The following is a 20,850-nucleotide window of genomic DNA, read 5'->3' on the forward strand; positions in this document are numbered from 1 at the left end:
TGCAGCCGCCAGGTCATCCCATTTCCAGGCCTGTTCACAGAAGGGGCCCTCTCTTGCTGGAGGGTCAGGCTTCTGTTTCTAGGATTAGACAGGAGGGTGTTGCAGGATCCCCTAAGACGAGCCCTTGCCTGGAGCTGCTAGGAAGGGGAGCCGGGACCATCGTGCAGCCGCATCACCTGAGCTGTGTCCCTTCCCCACAATGAAACTGGCCACAGCTGACTTCCCCAGACTGCTGGGAACGGTGAACGAGGAGGAGAACTCGCAGGGAGCCAAATTCTCCCTTTTTGCTTTCTCAACTTTCTCCCCCGCCCCCCAACACCCTCCTCCCTTCTCCGAGATAAATGCCAAGGTAGTTCCCCTCGGCAAAGGAAGTGCCCAGGGCAGGCCTGTGGAAATCGTCCGACTAAACGTTGCAGACTTTTTTTTAAAAAAAAATCATCCCTCAGCTGCAAACATCTTTATTTGACGGGATCTAACCTGTGGCTTCTTTTCTCCCATTCAAACACAAAGACATTGTCAGAGAAGCCCAGCTTAGTCCCACCGTTATGTTTTAATTGCACAACTAACCCTCAGTCTCCCAGAGTCCCATCCTGCCGCCCTCTTGGCCTTCAACACGATCTCTTTGTCAGAGATGCTTCACGAGTCTGCCTGTGTTTTCCACAACACGGGTCCTGCAACGTGGAGGCAGACGCCACGCCTCGAAGCATTTCTGCCTCTCTCTCACTCCTCCCTTCACTTCTGCTCTCCTGCAAAATCGGCCGTAGATTTCGGCTGCTCTTTTTCCTTCTTCCGCCTCGTGAGTTCGGCCAGTTCTTTCCGAATGTATTGGGCAGAAGTGATGTCTTCTGCCTTCTCTGCCCGCGCCAGGGCTTCTTTATAGACTTTTCTGGCCTGTGAATAATCTTCTGTGTGTTGCGGAGGGGAAGAGGATAAATGCAGAGAAAAGGGGAACCGTGTTAATATCCTGCGACAGAAATAAAATTTAGTTCTGTAATCCCATTTATAAACATAGTGCTTTACTAAGTCCTGATAGTACTGGTCCTCTGCCTCAAGGAGCTTACAGTCTAGATCCACAGGTAGGGGAGGGAAGATTGAGGCAGAGGTAGACAGGAGGCCATTACTTCAGTTGCAGGTATTTATTCAGCTTTGCTACAAGGATGGTATCACAAGCCTCCTGCTTGGTGCAGAGAGGAGTTACTGGTGGGAGCCCTGAGCAGGGGAATGTAACAGCAGGAAGCTGCCGTGGACCAAGCCAGACCATCAGTCCATCTAGCTAGTATTGTCTACACTGACTGGCAGCAGTTCCCCGGGGTTTTCAGACAAGGCTCTTTCTCAGCCCTGCCTGAGGATGCCATTTGGGATTGGACCTGGGACAGTCTGCATGCAAAGCAGGGGCTCTTCGCCCTTGAGCTTAGGTTTTGTCCTCCTGAAAATGAGCCCGTGACTTAAAGGCCTCTACTCAGTCCTCTTTCAGAGGCAGAGCGGAGGATCTGACTGCCTAGGCCAGCGGTAGCCCACATGGTGCCCTCCAGACGCTGCGGGACTCCCATCACCCCTGGCCATGCTGGCTGGGGCTGATGGGCGTTTCATGGGTCTCCTCTGAGTAGGATTAATGTTAGATACAACCAAGAGGTGGGCTGGTATGGGGCAGTTGCCTTTCCCCTCAGCTACAGCTTCCCAACGAGATGCCAGTTCTGCCCCCTCCTGCCCTGGAGCCGCCCCCCTTTCCGTCTAACCTTTATGCATGAGGATTCCAGCTAAGTTATTCAACACAATGTGGGCTTCCGGGTGCTCTGTCTGCTGGGCAAGTTCCGACGCCCTCTTTGCCTGCGCGTAGGCGTCTCCGTAGAGCCCCTGGGCGTCCAGAGCGGTTGCCAAATCGTTCATTACAACCACCGTCTGTTGGGGGGGGGAGGGGGGGTTCAGAGCAGCAGTGGGGGGGTCTATTGTCAAAACTTATCCTGGGCCAACCTGCCTTATCTTCCCAGCGAGAGCAAGATTGGCTCCCCAAGATCACAAAGGTGACCTCTAGATAGCAAACCGAGACCCATTTCGGGAGTGGCTCTACTTACGTCAGGGGTGGAGAGCCCCAGGCCCCAGCCCTCCGTGCCTCTCCATCTGGCCCTCAGGACTCTCCCCAGCCCACGCCCCGTTGGCCCTGCTCTGCACCCTCCTTGAGTGCTTTTGCCAGCTCGAAATGTGCCCCTGAACTCTGATCGTGCCTCTTGGATGGAGGACGGAGAGGTGGGAGTGTAGAAGGTAACATTTACATTTGCTGCTCTGCCCGCTTTTGCCTCTGGCCACGCCCACCACAAGCATGTGGCCCCTGGGAGGTTGCCTAAAAGGGAATGTGGCCCTTGGGGCTGAAGACGGTTCCCCATCCCTGACTTGCATGCAAGTTGCGATATAGGAAGCTCATTGAAATCAGACCACGCTTGTCCATCTTGGCTCAGTGTTATCAGCTCTGGCTGGCAGCAGCTCTCCAGAATCTTTCCAGTCACCTGAAACCTGAGGCCTTCAGCATGCAAAGCAGGCGCTCTGCCATGGAGCCATAGCCCCTGTCTACTAGCTTAGCTTGCAGAGAAAGATGTCATATTTTCCTCCCGCACCACAACCCTAAAAGTAACTGTTCTGCCCACTGCCTGGCCCTCACCTGGGGGTGTGTCTCTCCTTGAACGTCCAGTGAGATCTGCAGTGCCCGCTTGTACATCCTCTGGGCCACCGCTGCCTGATCGTGGGCCAGCAGGAAGCGGGCGTAGGAGTCGAGGGTCATCCCCAGGAGGAGGAGTGTGTCGACCTTCTCTTCCTCTGCAGGGAACGAGAAAAGGGAGGACGAAGAATGTGGTGAAGAGAGACAGTGGGGTGTAGCAAGGAGACGGAGGCAAATCAGTTGGGGCGGCAGGCCGCAAGGATGTCAGCTGGAGGGGGGGCTCATTTCTGGGTTAGAGTGTCAGCCTTGGGGTCAAATCCTCACTCAGCTGTGAAGCTCACTGGGTGACCTCCAGGGGTGTAGTTGTCCAGGGTCTTAGGGGGACTTAGACCCTTAACTTTTTTGAGAGCAGGGTCCCAGTGTCTCCAGCATCCTCTGAGCCAATCAGCATGAAAAGGGAGTGTCTTAGCCACTGAGAAGAATCTTCTAACATGCTTCCTTGACCTTTCCTGATGACTGGAGCCATCAGAGTGAAAGATGAGTCAGCCACTGAGAAGAGTCTTCTCAGCAGCTGACACTCTCCTCCTTTCATGCTTATTGGCTCCTAGGGATGTCTATTGTGGAAGAAGGCCTTAACGAGGATCTCATTCTCAACCCCACAGCAAAAAAGAGGAAGGGGGCATGGCTACAACTAACATTAAGGGACCCTGCACTTCTGAACTTGCCACTGTACTACTGGTGACCTCACCAGTCACTCTTTTGGTCAGCCAGACCTAGGGCTGTTGAGGGGAGGCCAGGAGGGGTCATGAAACCTCCCTCTGAGTGAAAAAAAGGAGACCAACACATTTGGGCCTTTTTAATTTAGGGAACAGGTGAATAAGCAGGGCAGGGAGAGGCACGACAGAGGAGTACAAAACGATGCATGGGGTGGAGAAAGTGGGGGGTGAGAAGTTTTTCTCTCTCCTAAATACTGGAACTTGGGGCCACCCAAAGAATGTTAGAAGGTTCAGGACAGCAAAAGGAAGGACTTCTTCACATTGCGGATAGTTAAAACGATGAAGTTTGCTCCCCCAGGAGGCACTGAGGGCCACCAACAAATTATTTTAAAAGATTAAGCCAATTCACAGAAGGTAGGGCTACCGATGGCTACTAGCCACGATGGCTTTGTTCTCCCTGCACTGTCGGAGGCAGGATGCTTCTGAATGCCAGGTACTGGGGATCCTAAGTGGGGAGAGCATTGCTGCTGCACTCAGGTCCTGCTTTTGGGCTTCCTGTTTGGGAATCTGGTTGGCCACTGTGAGAACAGGGTGCTGGACTAGATGGGCCTTTGGTCTGAACCAGTAGCCAGACTCTTGATGTTAGTTGGTGGAAGGAAACGCCAGAGAGAAATGCCTTTTGGCCACTGTGACAACAGGATGCTGGACTGGATGGGCCCCCTTTGGCCTGATCCACCTGCCAGGATCTTATTTATATCACACTGCCCTCACTCTCCATTTGACTTCACTCGCCATCAGTGAGGGTAGCATGTAGTTACACCTGTCATCTGGTTGGCCACTGTCAGAACAGGACTATGATGGCCCCCCCCCTTTGGCCTGATTCAGGTGCAGGGCTCTTCCGACATTCGTGTTTGTCGTCTTTGATGATACCAGGCTTCAGGCTTTAGACCCTGCGGTTTATTGTGTTGGTTGCTGGACCACAGCCCCAGTATTGGCAAACACCAAGAACGTTCAGGTGAAAACAATAAGCAGGCAGCTGGCGCCTTGCTACAATGGATTGCTACCCAACTCCTATGAAGAACAGAGGCCTTAATACCAAACCACACCGCTGGTCCATCTAGCTCTCAGGGCTTCAGGCGGGGGGCATTCCCTGGAGATGCCTTGCATTGACTTTCTGCATGCAAAGAAGATGCTCTGCTGCTGAGCTATGGTCCTTCCCATACCTGGTAAACCATCGGCGGGCATGTCCTTTTGCTTGGCTATCTTCTCTTCCAGGGTCAGGATGCAGAACTCGTAGCCAGCCAAGGCCAACTTGTGCCTAACCAACAGAAAAAAAATAAGTGAGGGGTGGGGAGGGGAGACTCCATCGCAATCCAAAAATGGTGAGCTAAATCATATCCCCTTAGCTGTGTGGGGATGTTTTTAAGGCCACATTGCTTACATTAATTAAATGAAACTTTATTGGTGCTTTCCAGGAACAATTGCAGACATTTTTGTTTCAACAAGCTTTTCCAGCTGCTCAGGTGTGGAGGAACCTTTTGGCCCTCCAGATGTTGCTAAACTATAACTCTCAGCTGCTAGCAGGGATGCTGGGAGCTTTAGGTCAGCAACGTTTGGAGGGCCAAAGGATTCTCCACACCTGAGCTAGGTGGAAAGGACAGATGTTCATTTCCTGCTTTCAAAACCTGTAGTTCTTCTACTGTTTTCCTCCATTTATTTACGGGATTCATAGCCCGCTCTTCAGTGAATATTGTCAACCCTAGATCAGGGAACAAAGTAAAACGATTTTAAATTATTTTAGCATATGTCTGTAAATCGCCTTGGGACATGTATGTAGAAGGCGATTCACAAACTTAGTAACAAAATTGTCTAAAAAGATGTCTTAATTAATCGGGCAGCTTTTTTTTTTTTAAATGATGTTCGTATTCTGCACTAGTCAGGTCACATTCGGAGCACTGTGTCCCGTTCTAGGACATTGGCTGACTGAAGAATGTCTACGAGAAGGCAACCAGGATGGTGAAAGACCTGGAACAATGGCTAAAAGAGCCAGGTAGGCTAGCCTGGAGAGACATGATGGTGGTCTTCAAGTATCTGAAGGACTGTCACTCAGGCTTGTTCTTTATTGTGCCTGAACCAGTAACTGGAAAGGGCCAGGAAGCGGATTTTGGCTAAACATTACGAGAAACTGGATGAATTGTTCAGCAGTGGAGCAGCCCGCCTTTGCAAGGTTGTGGACTCTACCTCCCCTTTGCTTGGAGGTATTTAAAGCAGAGCCTGGGTGGCTGCCTGTCAGGGATGATGTACGTGCAAGATTCCTGGACAGGGGGTTAGACTAGGTAATCTCCAGGATCCCATCGGACTCTTGATTAAAAAAAAATAATAAGAGAAAATGCAGGTGGCAAGTGCCATTTTAATAGGCATTCTTGATTCCTCTCACGCACAAGGGAACTCCTCTTTTATGAAGGCGTTGCACTAGGTATTGCCTAAAACCTTGCTCAAGAACTCAATTCCCATCTCTTACAATTAATAAAATAAATTGGATCTATGCTGTAGAAGCACAGAGAGCCTCGTGGGAAGCGGTCTTGCACACACAGTTTTGATTCTTGGAAATATCCGCTTTATTATTTTTATCATCGTCATTATCATTCTTGCAAGTTAGTAGGCCTCATGGCTGCCAAGGGATAGAAAACACAGGAAGCCGCCTTAGGCTGCAATCCAATACGTCCACTCAGAAGTAAGCTCTGTTGGGTTCAATAGGACTTCCTCCCAGGTAAGTGTGTACTGGATTGCGGCCTTACACTGAGTCAGGCCATTGGTCCATCTAGCTCAGCACTGTCTACACTGACTGGCAGCGGCTCTCTGGATTTCAGGCTGCAAATGTTCCCAGCTTTACCTAGAGATGCCAAGGACTGAACCTGGAACCTTCTGCACGCAAAACATATGCTCTATGACTGAGCTATGGGGCTTCCCCATGCGTGGGAAACGACTACTGAAATCTCAGAAGCCGCAGCGGGGGCCGTGGGGAGCTCCTCCCGCCCCTCACCTCTGGGAGATTCAACTTACTGCTCCTGTGCGGCGTAGATGCTGGCCAGCTTGAGGGACATCTCGATGATGGCATTGTCGTCCTGGAAGGCAGGGAAAGATGGAGGAGGAAGGCTGCAAGACGTGAGCCGGCTAGGATTGCTCGTTGCCCTGCCTGCCGCCGCAAAAGCCATGCCATTCGGAGTTTGAGCCGGCCTGTCCTTGTTCCAGCGTCCCTTTCTCCAAACCCTGGGGAGGGTCCCCACATCAGCGCGTGACGGAAGCATGCTCCAGTGAGGGCGTGGGAAGAAGGCAGTGCCGCACAGGGCGCTCTCGTCTCTCCCTCTTATCACCAGATCCACCTGTTGGTCCGCTGAGCCCACAAACTGGCAATGCCTCACTAGGGTGTCGGGTACAGACAGGTCTTTCCTAGCAACTCTTGCCCAGCTGCTTAACTGGAGATGCCAGGCATGGCACCTGGGGCCTTCTGCATGCAAAGCAGGTGCTCTGCCACTGGGCTACCGGCCTTCCCCCCAAAACAAAGCACGATTCTAGTCTTCATGGTTCTGAATTAAGGACTGATTCAACACGAACACAGGAAGCTGCCTTATAGAGAGCCGGATGACTGGTCCTTCGAGTTCAGGATCGTCTGCAGCGGCCCAACCAGGGGGACATTCTCAGTCCTCCTTGGAGATGCCATTGGGGTCTTCTGCATGCAAAGCCGATACTCTACCACTGAGCTATGGCCCTCTCCAGATTACACAGAACTACAGTCCTGTTGTCTGCAATATTCCATTTTTTCCATAATGATGTTTTAAATGTGTATTTTTAATAAGTGCACCTGAGGAGAGTAGATGGTGACTTACGCTATGAGACACTTATTGACATTGTGAATTATTTGACCCAGTTGCTTATTTTCTGTTACTCATCTGTGTATTATCTAGTGTTATGGACTAGGCATTGCTCATCATTATGAATTGTATTTATATAACTGTCTTAACTTTTGTATTGTAGAGGCATGCAGCATGGGACCAGGATACCTGAAGATCATCTTCTGAGGGCCTCCTGCAGGTACCATCTTATCAGGAGGTCCGTTCCGCATGACATAGGAAGCAGACCTTTAGTATAGTGGCACCAACTCTTTGGAATTCCCTCTCCTTAAATATTAGGCAGGTGCCATCTCTGTTATCTTTTCAGCACCTGCCGAAGACCTTCCTCTTCCAACAAGTCTTTTCAGTGGAGACCCTACCCCAGTCTGTGTTGGAATTGCTTTTTAAGATTTTTTTTTAAAAGGTATTTTTTTAATGTGTTATCACTGTTTGCCACCCTGTGCTCCATTTGAGAGGAAGGGCAGGATATAAATTTAATAATAGGTCAAATAAATGTTATACATTTATATTACGTTTATTATGGGTTGTCTCCAATGGTTATCTTGTTGTACACTGCCCTGAGAGCTTGTCGCTAAAGGGCGGTCTAAAAGTGCAATAAATAAATAATAAATAAATAATAATGCCAGTCCTACTCAGAGTAAGCCCATTGAAAATAATGGTCCTGACTAACGGGTCCACTAATTTCAATGGGTTTACTGTGGGTAAAAATGTGGCCTTTTGAAGAAGGGAAGTATGTATAATTAAATAATTAAATTTAAATAATTAAATAGTTGCTAAATAAACACAACACAAGCTTCTTAACAATTAAACCTGAGACTTAGCTCTGTCATCTTCCTCCTCTACCAAATTATCACAATTTTAAAAAAAAATCTGTCTCACATACATCAAATATTATCTGCATTTCTAGGATGCCAGGCATCTGGGATCAGATCAGGACAAGTTTCTAGTGGAGGAAAAAAATCCTTACTTGCTTCATGTCTCCAGCCAGCAGGTAGCTCATTGCCGCTTTGAAAAGTTTTTCTGCCTGAGGACAAAAGGGGCAATTGTCAGACGAGCAAACTGTGTCCATCAGAAGAAATTTGCACTTGAATGCAAACACATTTTTGTGAGGACTTTTTAAAAATAAAAAATTGCAAACTGATGTGGAAAGTTGGAGAATGGAACTTTAATTTTTTTATTATTTTATAAGATAACTGAATTTAAGATTGGAAAATGAGAAACCGTGAGAAACCAAAATTGAGAGCTTTGCCCATCCCTAGGAGAGCCAGTCCCAGTCACTCCCCAGTCTGTAAGCAACAGGAACTGGGTGTCTTCTGGAATTTACTTACGTGGTCCAGCTGCCCCCTCAAAAAAGCCAAATTCGCCATCTAGAACATACCAAACAAAGGGTCTGCTTAGAATCTTTCAGAGGACATTTTGCGCACGTACACTCTCGCTTTCTCCCTGCAGAGATCTCAATAGGTACTGCCCTAGATGGAAAACAAGGGCCAAAAATTTGCGCACATTTGATTATTTTGAACGTAAGCTAAAGTGTAATGTTGCTGAATTTTGCGCTCTGCACCCATTTCTGCACGTGGAGACATTTTCTCACCCTTTCCAATCCAACTCAATGGGTGATAATATTTCCACCATCTGTGGGTGCATCACGGGTTTGGAGCCTCAGGGCCGGGGGTCAAATATGATCCTCCAGACCTCTCTATTTGGACCTTGGGACTCCCTCCCAGATCACAGCCTCTCTCTAGACTTTGACCCTCACCAGCTGGCATTTGGCCCCTGAAAGGTTGCCCAGAAAGGAATGTGGCCCTCGGACTGGAAATAGTTCTCCCACTCTGTTCTAAGGTGATGCACAGGGCATCATCCCGATAACAAAATAAGCCTGCTTCTGGCTTCAGAAACATTGGTTTTCCCTCCTCTGCAAATATAACTGACAATAGGTCAAATAGTTAACACACAAGACATCAATGGATATTTTTTCAGCCAGCCCACAGCCCTACTTGCACCATTTTCAAAACCACTACAAAAAAAAGGCACTAAAAATCATAACACAATAAAACCTCAACTTAAGACAGCACAGACAAACTGCTTGTCTAAACAGGAAAGTTGTTGGCTGGGGAAAGAAGAAGGTTAAGTGAAGGGGCAGGGAGTTCCAAAGATCCAAGGCCAAACACAGAGCCCTGAATCCTCATTTCCCAACCGCCCTTTGACTGGGAGCAGGACCTGCAACTGGGTCCCTCCAGAGCAAACCCCAGGAACAGTAAAAAGTGCCTTCTCTACTGCCGTTGCGGCGGCTGTTCACGTGCCTCTTTCAACAAGCCTCCTAAGCAAAGATTTTTATCCCACTTGGTATCTATTGGATATGAATTGATTTTATGGGTTAGATTCTATATATATATACCGACAACTTTCCTCTTTCAATAAGCCTTTTAAGTAGATACCTTATCCCCATCTGTATCTGTACTGGAATGTTTTTAAAAGATGTTTGTAAATATGTTTTTAGTGCTGTCATCTGTTTGCCACCTTGGGCTCTCTTTGGGAGGAAGGACGGGACAAAAATTTAATAAATAACAACAACAATATATCAAATATTTTAACTGGTTTTATCTATGCATTTTTTCTATATATGTTTTTCATTGGATTATAAACTGCTTTGGGATGCTTTGTGGGAAGTAGTTATTATTATTTTTTATTATTATTAAAAGCATGTATTCATTTTTTAAATTTATTTATTAAATTTACATCCTCCCTTCCTCCCAGAAAAAATGTATATGCCTCCAATGTCACTTCATTGTAGGATTTTAAGCAGTTCCTGAACTAACCGTGTCGTATGTATAAATAATAGCTTTCTTGTTGTCCGACTGGTGCGAGAGTCCAGCAGCTTCGTGAAGGAGCCTCTCAGCTTCTTCCAACTCTCCTTTCATGATGCTGAGCTACAGAGGAGAGAAAAACCACCACCATGAGACTTAAACCACCAAGTGCAGACTGGTAATATAACACCTTGATGGTGGGATTTGCACCGGCTGCTGGGCCACATTCAAGGTTTTTTGGTACTAACCTAAAAGGCCCTGTACCACTCAGGGCCAGGCTACTTGAGCGACTGCTTTATCCCTTATAATGCCAGTAGGTCACTGTAGTCTGCAGGAGAGCTTCTCCTGCAAGTGCCAAAGGTCTCAAAAATGCGCTCTACCGGCTTTCAGTGTGGCTGATCCTATTATAAGGAATAGTATCCCTCTTGGGATATGACAGGCACCCGCAATCTGCACTTTCCAGAAACAACTGAAGACATTTTTGTTCCATCCAGCTTTGCCAGCTGGATGGAAAGGTCTCTGCCATAGAGTATCCATTTTGTTTTGTTTTAAAACTCATCTTCTGTTATTGTTATTGTATTTTATGCATTGCCTTGAGATATATACACGGAAGGCAATTAATAAATAAAAGTAATAACAGGAGCTTTGGGTGGGCTGTTTTTTAAAAGGGCGACTGTGTGTTTAAAGGATCAGGGTCTTTGCTGACACCTCCGATCATCCGCTGCTCTCTAGGGCTGCGTTCTTTAGGCTTGGGCTCCCCAGATGTTGTTGGACTCTAGCTCCCATCATCCACAGCCCGCTTAGCCAATTGTCAATTTTCTGATGCCCTAAAGTGGTGTCCTTGAGCTTTGTTTGACTACAGTGACTACAATGTTTGACTACATTCCTGGGCAAGATCTTGGAACGAGTGGTTGCTAGCCAGTTCCAGGCGCTATTGGATGAAACCGATTATCTAGATCCATTTCAGTCGGGTTTCAGGCCCGGTTTCGGCACTGAGACGGCCTTGGTCGCCCTGTTTGATGATCTATGTCGGGAGAGAGACAGAGGGAGTGTAACTCTGTTGATTCTCCTTGATCTCTCAGCGGCTTTTGATACCATCGACCATGGTATCCTTCTGGAGAGGCTCGCGGAGTTCGGAGTTGGAGGCATTGCTTGGCAGTGGTTTCGCTCCTACTTGGCGGGCCATCTCCAGAAGGTAGTGCTTGGGGAATATTGCTCGACGCCGTGGGTTCTCCAATGTGGGGTCCCGCAGGGTTCGGTTTTGTCTCCCATGCTTTTTAACATCTACATGAAGCCGTTAGGCGCGGTCATCAGGAGTTTTGGAGTGCGTTGTCATCAGTACGCTGATGACACGCAACTCTACCTCTCCTTTTCATCTTCTTCAGGTGAGGCTGTTGATGTGCTGAACCATTGCCTGGCCACGACAATGGACTGGATGAGAACTAACAAACTGAGGCTCAATCCTGACAAGACCGAGATGCTGTTGGTGGATGGTTTCTTTGATCGGATGGTGGATATATACCCTGTCCTGGATGGGGTTACACTCCCCCTAAAGGAGCAGGTTCGTAGTTTGGGAGTCGTTTTAGACTCTTCCCTCTCACTTGAGGCTCATGTAGCCTCGGTGGCACGGAATGCGTTCTACCAACTTCGGTTGGTAGCCCAACTACGTCCCTATTTATTTATTTTATTTATTTTTAAAACTTATATACCGCCCGACTAGCAATAGCTCTCTGGGTGGTGAACATAGATACAATAAAATACAATATAATACAAAACATCAGTCTAAAATCAAATTTCACAGTCTAAAAACAGCAAAGGCTAAAATCAAATTACAAACATTACAATCATTAACAAAAAATTAAAATGCCTCGGAGTAGAGAAAGGTTTTAACCTGGCACCGAAAGGATGATAGTGTCGGCGCCAGGCGAACCTCCTCGGGGAGACTATTCCATAGTTCGGGGGCCACCACTGAGAAGGCCCTTGATCTTGTCACTGCCCTCCGGGCCTCCCTATGAGTCGGGACCCGGAGGAGGGCCTTCGTAGCAGACCGTAGTGTACGAGCCGGTTCATAGCGGGAGAGGCGTTCCGACAGATATTGAGGTCCCGCGCCGTATAAGGCTTTATAGCTTAATACCAACACTTTGAATTTGGCCCGGAAGCGTATTGGAAGCCAGTGCAAGCGGGCCAAAACAGGTGTTATATGGTCAGACCGCTTCGTTCTTGTTAGCAGTCTGGCCGCCGTATTTTGCACCAGCTGTAGCTTCCGAACCGTCTTCAGAGGTAGCCCTACGTAGAGCGCATTACAGTAATCCAAACGTGAGGTTACCAGAGCATGTACTACTGATGTAAGATCCTCCTTACTCAGGTAGGGACGTAGCTGGGCTACCAATTGAAGTTGGTAGAACGCATTCCGTGCCACAGAGGCTACATGAGCCTCAAGTGACAGGGAAGAGTCTAGAACGACTCCCAGACTACGAACCTGTTCCTTTAGGGGGAGTGTAACCCCATCCAGGACAGGATATGTATCCACCATCTGATTGGAAAAACCATCCACCAACAGCATCTCAGTCTTATCAGGATTGAGTCTCAGTTTGTTAGTTCTCATCCAGTCCATTGTTGCGGCCAGGCAACGGTTCAGCACATTGACCGCCTCACCTGAGGAAGATGAAAAGGAGAAGTAGAGCTGCGTGTCATCAGCGTACTGGTGACAACGCACTCCAAAACTCCTGATGACCGCACCCAACGGCTTCATATAGATGTTAAAAAGCATGGGAGACAAAACCGAACCCTGCGGGACCCCATATTGGAGTACCCACAGTGTCGAGCAATGTTCCCCAAGCACTATCTTCTGGAGACGGCCCGCCAAGTAGGAGCGGAACCACTGCCACGCAGTGCCTCCAACTCCCAACTCCGCGAGTCTCTCCAGAAGGATACCATGGTCGATGGTATCAAAAGCCGCTGAGAGATCAAGGAGAATCAACAGAGTTACACTCCCTCTGTCTCTCTCCCGACATAGATCATCAAACAGGGCGACCAAGGCCGTCTCAGTGCCGAAACCGGGCCTGAAACCCGATTGAAATGGATCTAGATAATCGGTTTCATCCAATAGCGCCTGGAGCTGGCCAGCAACCACTCGTTCCAAGATCTTGCCGAGATATGGAACATTTGCCACTGGTCTGTAGCTGCTGAAAACCTTTGGGTCCAGGGAAGGCTTTTTCAGGAGTGGTCTCACTGCTGCCTCCTTCAGACAGCCAGGGACCACTCCCTCTCACAAGGAGGCATTTATCACTTCCCTGGCCCAGCCAACTGTTCCCTCCTTGCCAGTTTTTATTAGCCAAGAGGGGCAAGGATCGAGTACCGAAGTGGTTGCACGTACCTGTCCAAGCACCTTGACCACGTCCTCGAACTGAACCAACTGAAACTCATCCAACAAAATATGACTAGACTGTGCACCAGACACCTCACTAGGGTTAACTGCTATAAAATGAGAGTCTAGGTCCCGACGAATGCATAAGATCTTATGCTGGAAGTGCTCAGCAAACTCATTGCAGCGGGCCACCGAAGTATCTACAGTGTCCTGAAGGCCTAGATGGAGTAGCCCTCGGACAACTCTAAAAAGCTCCGCTGGGCGGGAGAGAGATGCCTTAATAGTGGCGGCGAAATATTGTTTTTTCGCCGCCCTCACCGCTCCTGTATACCGCTTGGTGAAAGCACAAACCAGCGTATAGTTGCATTCATCAGGAGTTCGTCTCCATCTCCGCTCAAGCCGCCTCCTATCTTGCTTCATCGCCCTCAACTCTGGAGTATACCAAGGAGCTGAATGAGCTCTGCAAAGGAGAGGGCGCACAGGAGCGATCGTGTCGACAGCCCGGGCCATCTCCGCATTCCACAGATTAACCAGGGCTTCAAAAGGAGCGCTGGTCCTATCAGCCGGAAAATCCCCCAGAGCCCTTTGAAAACCTTCAGGATTCATTAGTCTCTGGGGGCGGACCAATTTAATAGGTCCCCCACCCTTGCGGAGGGAAAAGGTCGCTGAAAGTCTAAACTTCAGCAAGCAGTGATCTGTCCATGACAAAGGGAGAGATGTAAAACTCCCCACATCCAGATCACTATCCCCATGTCCAGTAACAAAAATAAGGTCGAGTGTATGCCCCAATATATGCGTTGGGCCACTAACATATTGGGACAGCCCCATGGTTGTCATGGAGTCCATGAAGTCCTGAGCCGCCCCAGACAAAGTAGCCTCGGCATGAATGTTGACATCCCCCAGTACTAATAGTCTAGGGGATCTCAACAATATCTCCGAGACCACTTCCGTCAACTCAGTTAAGGAAGCCACTGGGCAGCAAGGTGGGCGGTACACCAAAAGGATTCCTAGTCTGTCCCTCTGGCCCAACACAAGGTGCAAACATTCCAGACCAGTAGTTGTATGGACATGGTGCTTGGTGAGTGAGATGGAACTCTTATAGACCACAGCAACCCCACCTCCCCGACCCTCAGATCTACCATGATGCTGAACCAAATACCCCGGTGGGCAGATCTGGGAGAGACTAACTCCTCCCTGTTCGCCCACCCAGGTCTCGGTTATGCATGCCAGATCGGCTGCCTTGTCCATAATCAAATCATGGACGAGGGGTTTTTTATTATGAACCGATCTGGCATTAAAAAGCAGCAGCTGGAGATCTGAGAGTTGGCTGAGAGGACAACCAACAACCCTGCGGGTATGAGAAGGACCGGAACAAGGCACAGCCACAACATATTTGAGTAAGGAGGACCTCACATCAGTGGTACATGCTCTGGTAACCTTGCGTTTGGACTACTGCAACGCGCTCTATGTAGGGCTACCTTTGAAGACAGTTCGGAACCTTCAGCTAGTGCAAAATGCGGCGGCCAGATTGCTTAGAAGGACCAAGCGGTCTGAGCATATAACACCTGTTCTGGCTTGCCTGCACTGGCTTCCAATATGCTTCCGGGCCAGATTCAAAGTGTTGGTATTAACCTATAAAGCCTTATACGGCGCGGGACCACGATACCTGTTGGATCGCCTCTCCCGATATGAACCGCCCGTACACTATGGTCTACTACGAAGGCCCTCCTCCGGGTTCCGACTCATAGGGAGGCCCGGAGGGTGGTGACAAGATCTAGGGCCTTCTCAGTGGTGGCCCCCGAACTGTGGAATAGTCTCCCCGAGGAGGTGCGCTTGGCGCCGACATTATTATCTTTCCAGCGCCAAGTTAAAACCTTCCTCTTCTCCCAGGCATTTTAATTTAAGTTAATTTAATTTTAATTTTAAATGTGTTGTAATCTGATTTTAGATTTTGTACTTTTTATATGCTCTGTTGTATTACTGTGTAATTTTATTGTATTTTTTGTTGTTCACCGCCCAGAGAGCTATTGCTAGTCGGGCGGTATATAAGTTTAATAAATAATAATAATAATAATAATAATAATCAGAAAATTTCCTGATGGAAACGGAACATTTTCCTGTCCATCTGAACTTTTCCCCGGAAAACCCGCATCGCTGGCAAATGCAGACACACACACACACCCTCCAGCCAATGCTCTGTATGGTACAGTTTGAACATTTCCCAAACCATCAGAAGAGAGGAAGCTGCCTTGTACCAGGTCAGGCGAACCCGTCTGTTTAGCAAAGGGATGGCTAACGTGGTGCTCTCCAGATGTTTTGCACTCAAACTCCCATCATCCCCAGCTGGCAAGGCCAATGGGCCAACTCATGTGCCTCACTTCCGCTTTCCCAATTTAGCCCCAGAGCCTCACCTTGGCTTTCTTCAGCAAAAAAATAATGGTGTCTTCTTCAGTCTCCTCATTCTGGCCTTCCTCTCCTTGCTTCTCTTTCTCCGCTTTGCGGGAGAACATAGAAAACACTAGAAACAGAGAAAGAAAGCTGGTCCCCTTGAGTATCGTCTCAGTGCAGAGGAAGGCTCATGTGCAGGAGGAAAGATCTGGCTGTTTCGGTTCAATCAGTTCCTCATTTTTCCAATGTTAAATTTAGTTTTCTACATTTCTACAGCGATCTGCAATTTTTTTAAAAAAAAATCCTCATGAAAATGAATCCTCTTTCAACAAGCCTTTTAAGTTGAGACTTTGTTCCAGTCTGCTTCTGTTGAAATTGCTTTTTAATATGCTTTTAAACCTTTTTTTAAAAAAAACCCCACATTTTTAACCTTTAAAAAAAAGTCTTCAAAGCCATTTTTAAAAAGTTTTAAAGTTGTTTTGTTTATGTATTTTAATGTCTGTTTTTATGATGTTTTAAAGTGTTTTTAGTGCTTTTGTTTGCAGCCCTGGGAAAACAGAAACATTTCTCTGCAGAGGGGCTAACCAAACAAGGCCACTAAGGAACATCTCCTAATCTGCTGCCTCACTATTGTTGGGTTTTTACAAACGTGTTGTCAACCGCTTCGATGTTTTTAATAGCGGTATACAAATATTTATTTTTTATAAATAAACTAATTTTTAACCATTTTTAATTCTGCAGTGTTGATTTTTTTGAAGAAGTGTTTTTTTAATACTGTCCTATCACTGCTTTTGTTTCATAGTTTTTATACACCGCCCAGATATTCCTTGAACGTTACAAGCGGTTTGCAGATTTCGAAATAAAAACAAATTAATGGCTGATTACTAAAGCAGTAAATATTAGCAGCAACTCTCCTGGCAAGCCTTAAGAACAGAAGTCTTACTAAGGGCTGTTATTATTCGTTCCTTTTTCTTTTCACTCCTAATCATAACCAGGCTGGCTAAGCCAACTCAACATTCTAGGGCACAGACCTTCCCCCTCTGCACGTTTACTACATTCGGTGCCCAATGGGAGCCCCGCCCACACCGTGGAAGCCCCGCCCCTCGCCGTTGGCCCCGCCCTCTCTACCTGATAGGCTGAGGCTGCCCACCAAGGTAGCGGCTCCAGCCGTTCCCGTCAGGCGGCTCTTTGCATGGGGCCGGGTTCGGTCTCCGCTCCGGCGAGGCCTCGCCTGCGACAGGCTGCGCCTTCCCACAGCGGCAGCCGCCAGTAACAGGCCCCTGCGAGGCAGCAGAAGCAGCGAGAGCGACATGGTCCTTTAAGATGAGGTGGGTGACTTTGACAGTGACGACGTCACTCCCCCTGCACGTGATAAGAGGGGGGGTGGGAACGAGCGAAAAAATGAAAACGCGGTCCCTGGCACGTGACTTCCGCTCCGTTTTGATAGACTTATGTTTTAAACTGCTACTCGGTAGCTTCAGGGGTAAGTTTGGACTTTTTTTTTTTTGCTTTGGCCCTCTTCCGGGGTGGAAAAATATAGCGTTTTAGTTTAGCTACATTTTGCCGCCTCTGGGGGCGTGGAGCTTGAGGAGAAAACAACAAGAACCCATTAAAGCCATAAGGAGTTAAGACGTTTTCTCCTCAAGCATATTGGATTGTCACTTTTTTTCTCTATCTCAGTGCTCTCCCCTCCACTTCCGGGATGAGTGCTTACTGGTTGGCTGTAAAGGCACATGCCCTTTTTAGAAAAAATACAGCGCGCAGTTTAATCTTTCGCTGGTGTTGCCGTCGCGCCTTTTTTTTCCCGCCTTGCGTCTGAGGAGAATCTGGAGTCACGTGACTGAGGTTAGCCTCTCCCGAGCCTTGTGGTGGCGCGTGCGTTCTTTGCCAGCGCTGGGAGGAGGGGTTAGTATGCTGTTGCTAGGCAACGGGGGTGGAGTAGGCTCCTCCATCCATTTATTTTTATATTTAAACTAGACGAGTAATCACTTTCCCAAAGAATCGAGGTATCAGTAAGTTTCTATAACAATCCCAAATTTAATACACATGTGCAATTTTGTAAAAATTCCAAAATGTTTGTGTAAATATTTGAAAGAAGTAATAATAATAATAAATAGTAAAGAAATAAATAATTGAAACACATATATGCCATTGTTTAAAGCATCTTTGCATAGCTTTTCCACGGGGGGGGGGAACTCCTTAGATGTCAATAAAAAGGTCTCTTCCCTCAGGCTTACCACCCGAAAGAAATGATGCAAAATAAAATGGCTATTAAATTCTAAATTAATAATTGCAATATAGGATTGCACACACAGAATTAAAAAAGCATATCCTTTGGCTTAATTTCTGATTGCTTTGTGGTGGGGCGTGACGATTTGGCAGCCTGGGAATCCCAAAATGTGTAAAAATGGCTGAGGTTGCAATGCTCACCCCACTAATCCAGGAGTTTTAGCCCTGTTTGATTCAATAGGGCTTACTTCTGAGTAGACATGGTTAGGGCTGCATAAGGCGACCAAAACAGTTGCTGCTGCTGGTTGTCCAGATTGTTTTCTAACTTCTCTGAGAGCCATAAGGGCTAGAAGCTTGACTCTTTTTAATCCTGTTTTTCAATCCACTAAAAAATAAAAGAGAGGTTCCAATGTAATGTATTAAGCTTCTATTACAGACCTCAGACAAAAAACCCAAGAAGAAAATAAAAGTGGAGTTTTGAGGAGAGGGAACTGAAAAATGAAGTAAAAAATACCAGCTTGAGCTGACAAAGTGTGATAATTTGTACAAATTATACCAAATAACTAGTGCTAAGCTGCAGTACTCTTTTTGTGAACGCCAACGTTATTTCTATCACCCACCCTGATAATTTTATTATAAAGCTGGTGTTATGCCTTTCCACAGTTGAATCCAACGTAGCTTTAAATTTTCTGCACATTTTATTACATAGGCATTTGAAGTACCATAAAGTACCCGTATGAACTCAGGCTGCAATGTGTAGTCAGTTTAGTGCACAAATTTGAACGCATGCTTGCTCAGGAGTACATCCCACTAAGTTCAACGGTGCATATTGCCTAGTAATAGAATTGCATAGGATTGCTACAGTTCTGCACACACTTACATGGGACTAAATCCCTATGAAATCGTTGGGACATACTTCCAAGCAAACTTGCATGGGCTATAGCTGCATTGGCTTGATTTAAATGGTGATTATAAAAGAAAAACAAAGATGGCATTTGCCATCATTCAAGATAGATTTTATCTTGTGTGTAAAGGAGTGCCTCTTAAGATCATATATGTAATTATACATTGTGTGCAAAAAGAAAAGGACAAGAGAAACCTTCTCCTCCCATAATACTAGAACTTGAGGACATCCAGTGAAGCTACTGCAATAAGAATAATATCATTTTTTATTCTTTTGATTACTCATTTTTTTTGTACAGGTGCATAATATATATTTTTACAAGTATAATGTGTGTCACATCTCAAAAATTAGATGGCTGATGGCCTGATGCACGAATTGGGAAGTGCTGTTACGGGGAAGATAAGGCTGCTGTTTCCAAAAACGCTGCCCCAGACGTACAGGAATCTACGATGACACAGTTGGCTTTTTTTGCCAGCACCCTCTTAATGCCTCTGTTTCCACATGTCAGCACGGGGATGTCCCGTTCCAAGGATTTGGCTACATTTGATTGTTTTCAGGGATGCACCTCTGCCTCCGCTTGGTGCTCTGTCTGGGTTTTGCTGACCGGCAAGGAGGGGAAGCCTCGTGCCAGACGTCTGTCTGTTCATCTCAAATATTTATATCCCCAGAGGTCAGAATCCCAGGATCTCTGGCTTTGCCTCTTGCCAGAATTGTTGCTCTCTATTTGCCAAACATGCAATGCATTTAAATAATCGAGCGCAATCTCTTGGGCAGGAAGAAATTGACTCCCCCCCCTTTTTTTTTTAAGGAACAGCAGCCAAGCTAAACTATATCACTTTCTCTTCTTTCCTTCAAAAACCATCCCATTTCACTCTCTTTCCTTCTCATTCCTTTTTTTGTTTGTTTCTAACACTACCTCCCCCCACAAAAGCATCTAGATGATGGGCAATTTGCTGAGCTAGTCCTAAAGTAAGGGGCAGGGGGCAAGCTGTGGCCCCTTAGATGTTGCTAGACTCCCTTCAAGCCAGCATGGCAAGTGCTGGGGGGCGGTATGGTGGAAGTTGGGAGTCCTGACAACTTCTGGAAGTCCCTACAACAGTGCCAGGAATAAAAGGGGCAGAAGGCATCCGCTTAGTCAATTTCATCCAGAGATTTTATCTTCTTTTCTGTATCCATGGGGCAGGGAGAACAACTTGTGACCTCCGGTGCAATTTTCTTCAGAATTAATTTAGGGTTGTACTACCAGCTGCTTTGACCTTCTCTGTGACCCTAACTAGCGAGAGGGCAGAGCTGATCTGTGGGTCCTCATTTGGGACTGGAGAATGCCTTTTATTTTGTTTTACCCTTCTGGCCTGAAACTCTGTGAAGTAAAAGGTGAAGCTTAATAAATATTTGTGGGGTTTCCAGTTTCCCGGCATTAGGAAGATATTTGAAAGGCTTTCCCTTTTAATGAAAAACAAACAAAATGCAAGATTTATGAACAATAAATAAATAGGGGGGTCTCTCTCATTCCTCTCCCCCCTCCCTCTTCTGGGAAATGAAGATCACTTTGTTATTATCTTTTCATAACAGGCCTGTGTGTGTGCTTGTTTTTTCTGCCAGAGAACCCCCCCATGGTGTGTGCTCGTGATGGATGCCACTTTGCCCGCCCTAGCAGAAGAACTGTTGAAAGAGATTGAAAAGGCTTTTCGCGAGACTTCACATGGTAAGTTATATATATATATATAATCCCCCCTGGTCACCAGTAGAGGGCGCCACCGGCTTGCTACCATGCCATCCTTCTAACCAAGAGAGCGGATCTGGCATGAGCCTATTTGTTTCCTCTCATCCTTGGCGGGTTGTTGAGACAGGCATAGAAATATTATTGTTCTCTGCCCTCTG

General features: G+C 47.1%; 2 protein-coding genes across 9 annotated transcripts in view; one reads left to right on the forward strand and one right to left on the reverse strand.

Annotated features, from left to right (window-relative positions):
• Window positions 1–442: 442 nt before the first annotated feature.
• TTC19 (tetratricopeptide repeat domain 19) lies at window positions 443–17,194 on the reverse strand. 3 transcript variants are annotated; one of them, XM_061605244.1, is made up of 10 exons: window positions 16,965–17,194; window positions 15,860–15,942; window positions 10,094–10,204; window positions 8,606–8,644; window positions 8,245–8,301; window positions 6,430–6,491; window positions 4,590–4,684; window positions 2,654–2,808; window positions 1,737–1,899; window positions 645–905 (listed from the first exon to the last, which is right to left on the reverse strand). In XM_061605244.1, the coding sequence occupies exons 1-10, from the start codon at window positions 17,146–17,148 to the stop codon at window positions 733–735; spliced, it is 1,122 nt and encodes a 373-aa protein (XP_061461228.1). In that variant the 5' UTR covers window positions 17,149–17,194; the 3' UTR covers window positions 645–732. The 3 variants fall into 3 exon arrangements, with proteins under 3 accessions (XP_061461229.1, XP_061461228.1, XP_061461227.1); XM_061605243.1 differs by having other exon boundaries at window positions 15,860–15,966; XM_061605245.1 differs by lacking the exon at window positions 1,737–1,899 and having other exon boundaries at window positions 443–905; window positions 15,860–15,966.
• The window catches only part of ZSWIM7 (zinc finger SWIM-type containing 7), a 67,143-nt gene continuing 63,239 nt past the window's right edge, over window positions 16,947–20,850 (forward strand). The window contains exons 1-2 of one of the 6 annotated variants that reach the window (XM_061605253.1): window positions 16,947–17,164; window positions 20,572–20,674. In XM_061605253.1, the coding sequence (XP_061461237.1) occupies window positions 20,599–20,674 (76 nt within the window). In that variant the 5' untranslated portion in view covers window positions 16,947–17,164; window positions 20,572–20,598. Of the gene's footprint in view, window positions 17,165–17,219; window positions 17,320–17,531; window positions 17,682–17,737; window positions 17,849–20,571; window positions 20,675–20,850 lie in introns of those variants that run through there. The other 5 variants (XM_061605247.1, XM_061605248.1, XM_061605252.1 and 2 more) reach the window with 5 other exon arrangements.

Source organism: Rhineura floridana, chromosome 21 (assembly GCF_030035675.1).
Source record: "Rhineura floridana isolate rRhiFlo1 chromosome 21, rRhiFlo1.hap2, whole genome shotgun sequence".
Lineage (NCBI taxonomy): Eukaryota > Metazoa > Chordata > Lepidosauria > Squamata > Rhineuridae > Rhineura > Rhineura floridana.

Coding starts and splice junctions, on each gene's coding strand:
- TTC19 (XM_061605243.1), bottom strand. CDS start 17,148: ATGTCGCTCTCGCTGCTTCTGCTGCCTCGCAGGGGCCTGTTACTGGCG. Junction 8,302..8,605: donor TGAGGGGGCAGCTGGACCAC/GTAAGTAAATTC, acceptor TTTTGTCCTCAG/GCAGAAAAACTTTTCAAAGC. Junction 4,685..6,429: donor ATCTACGCCGCACAGGAGCA/GTAAGTTGAATC, acceptor TCTGTTGGTTAG/GCACAAGTTGGCCTTGGCTG.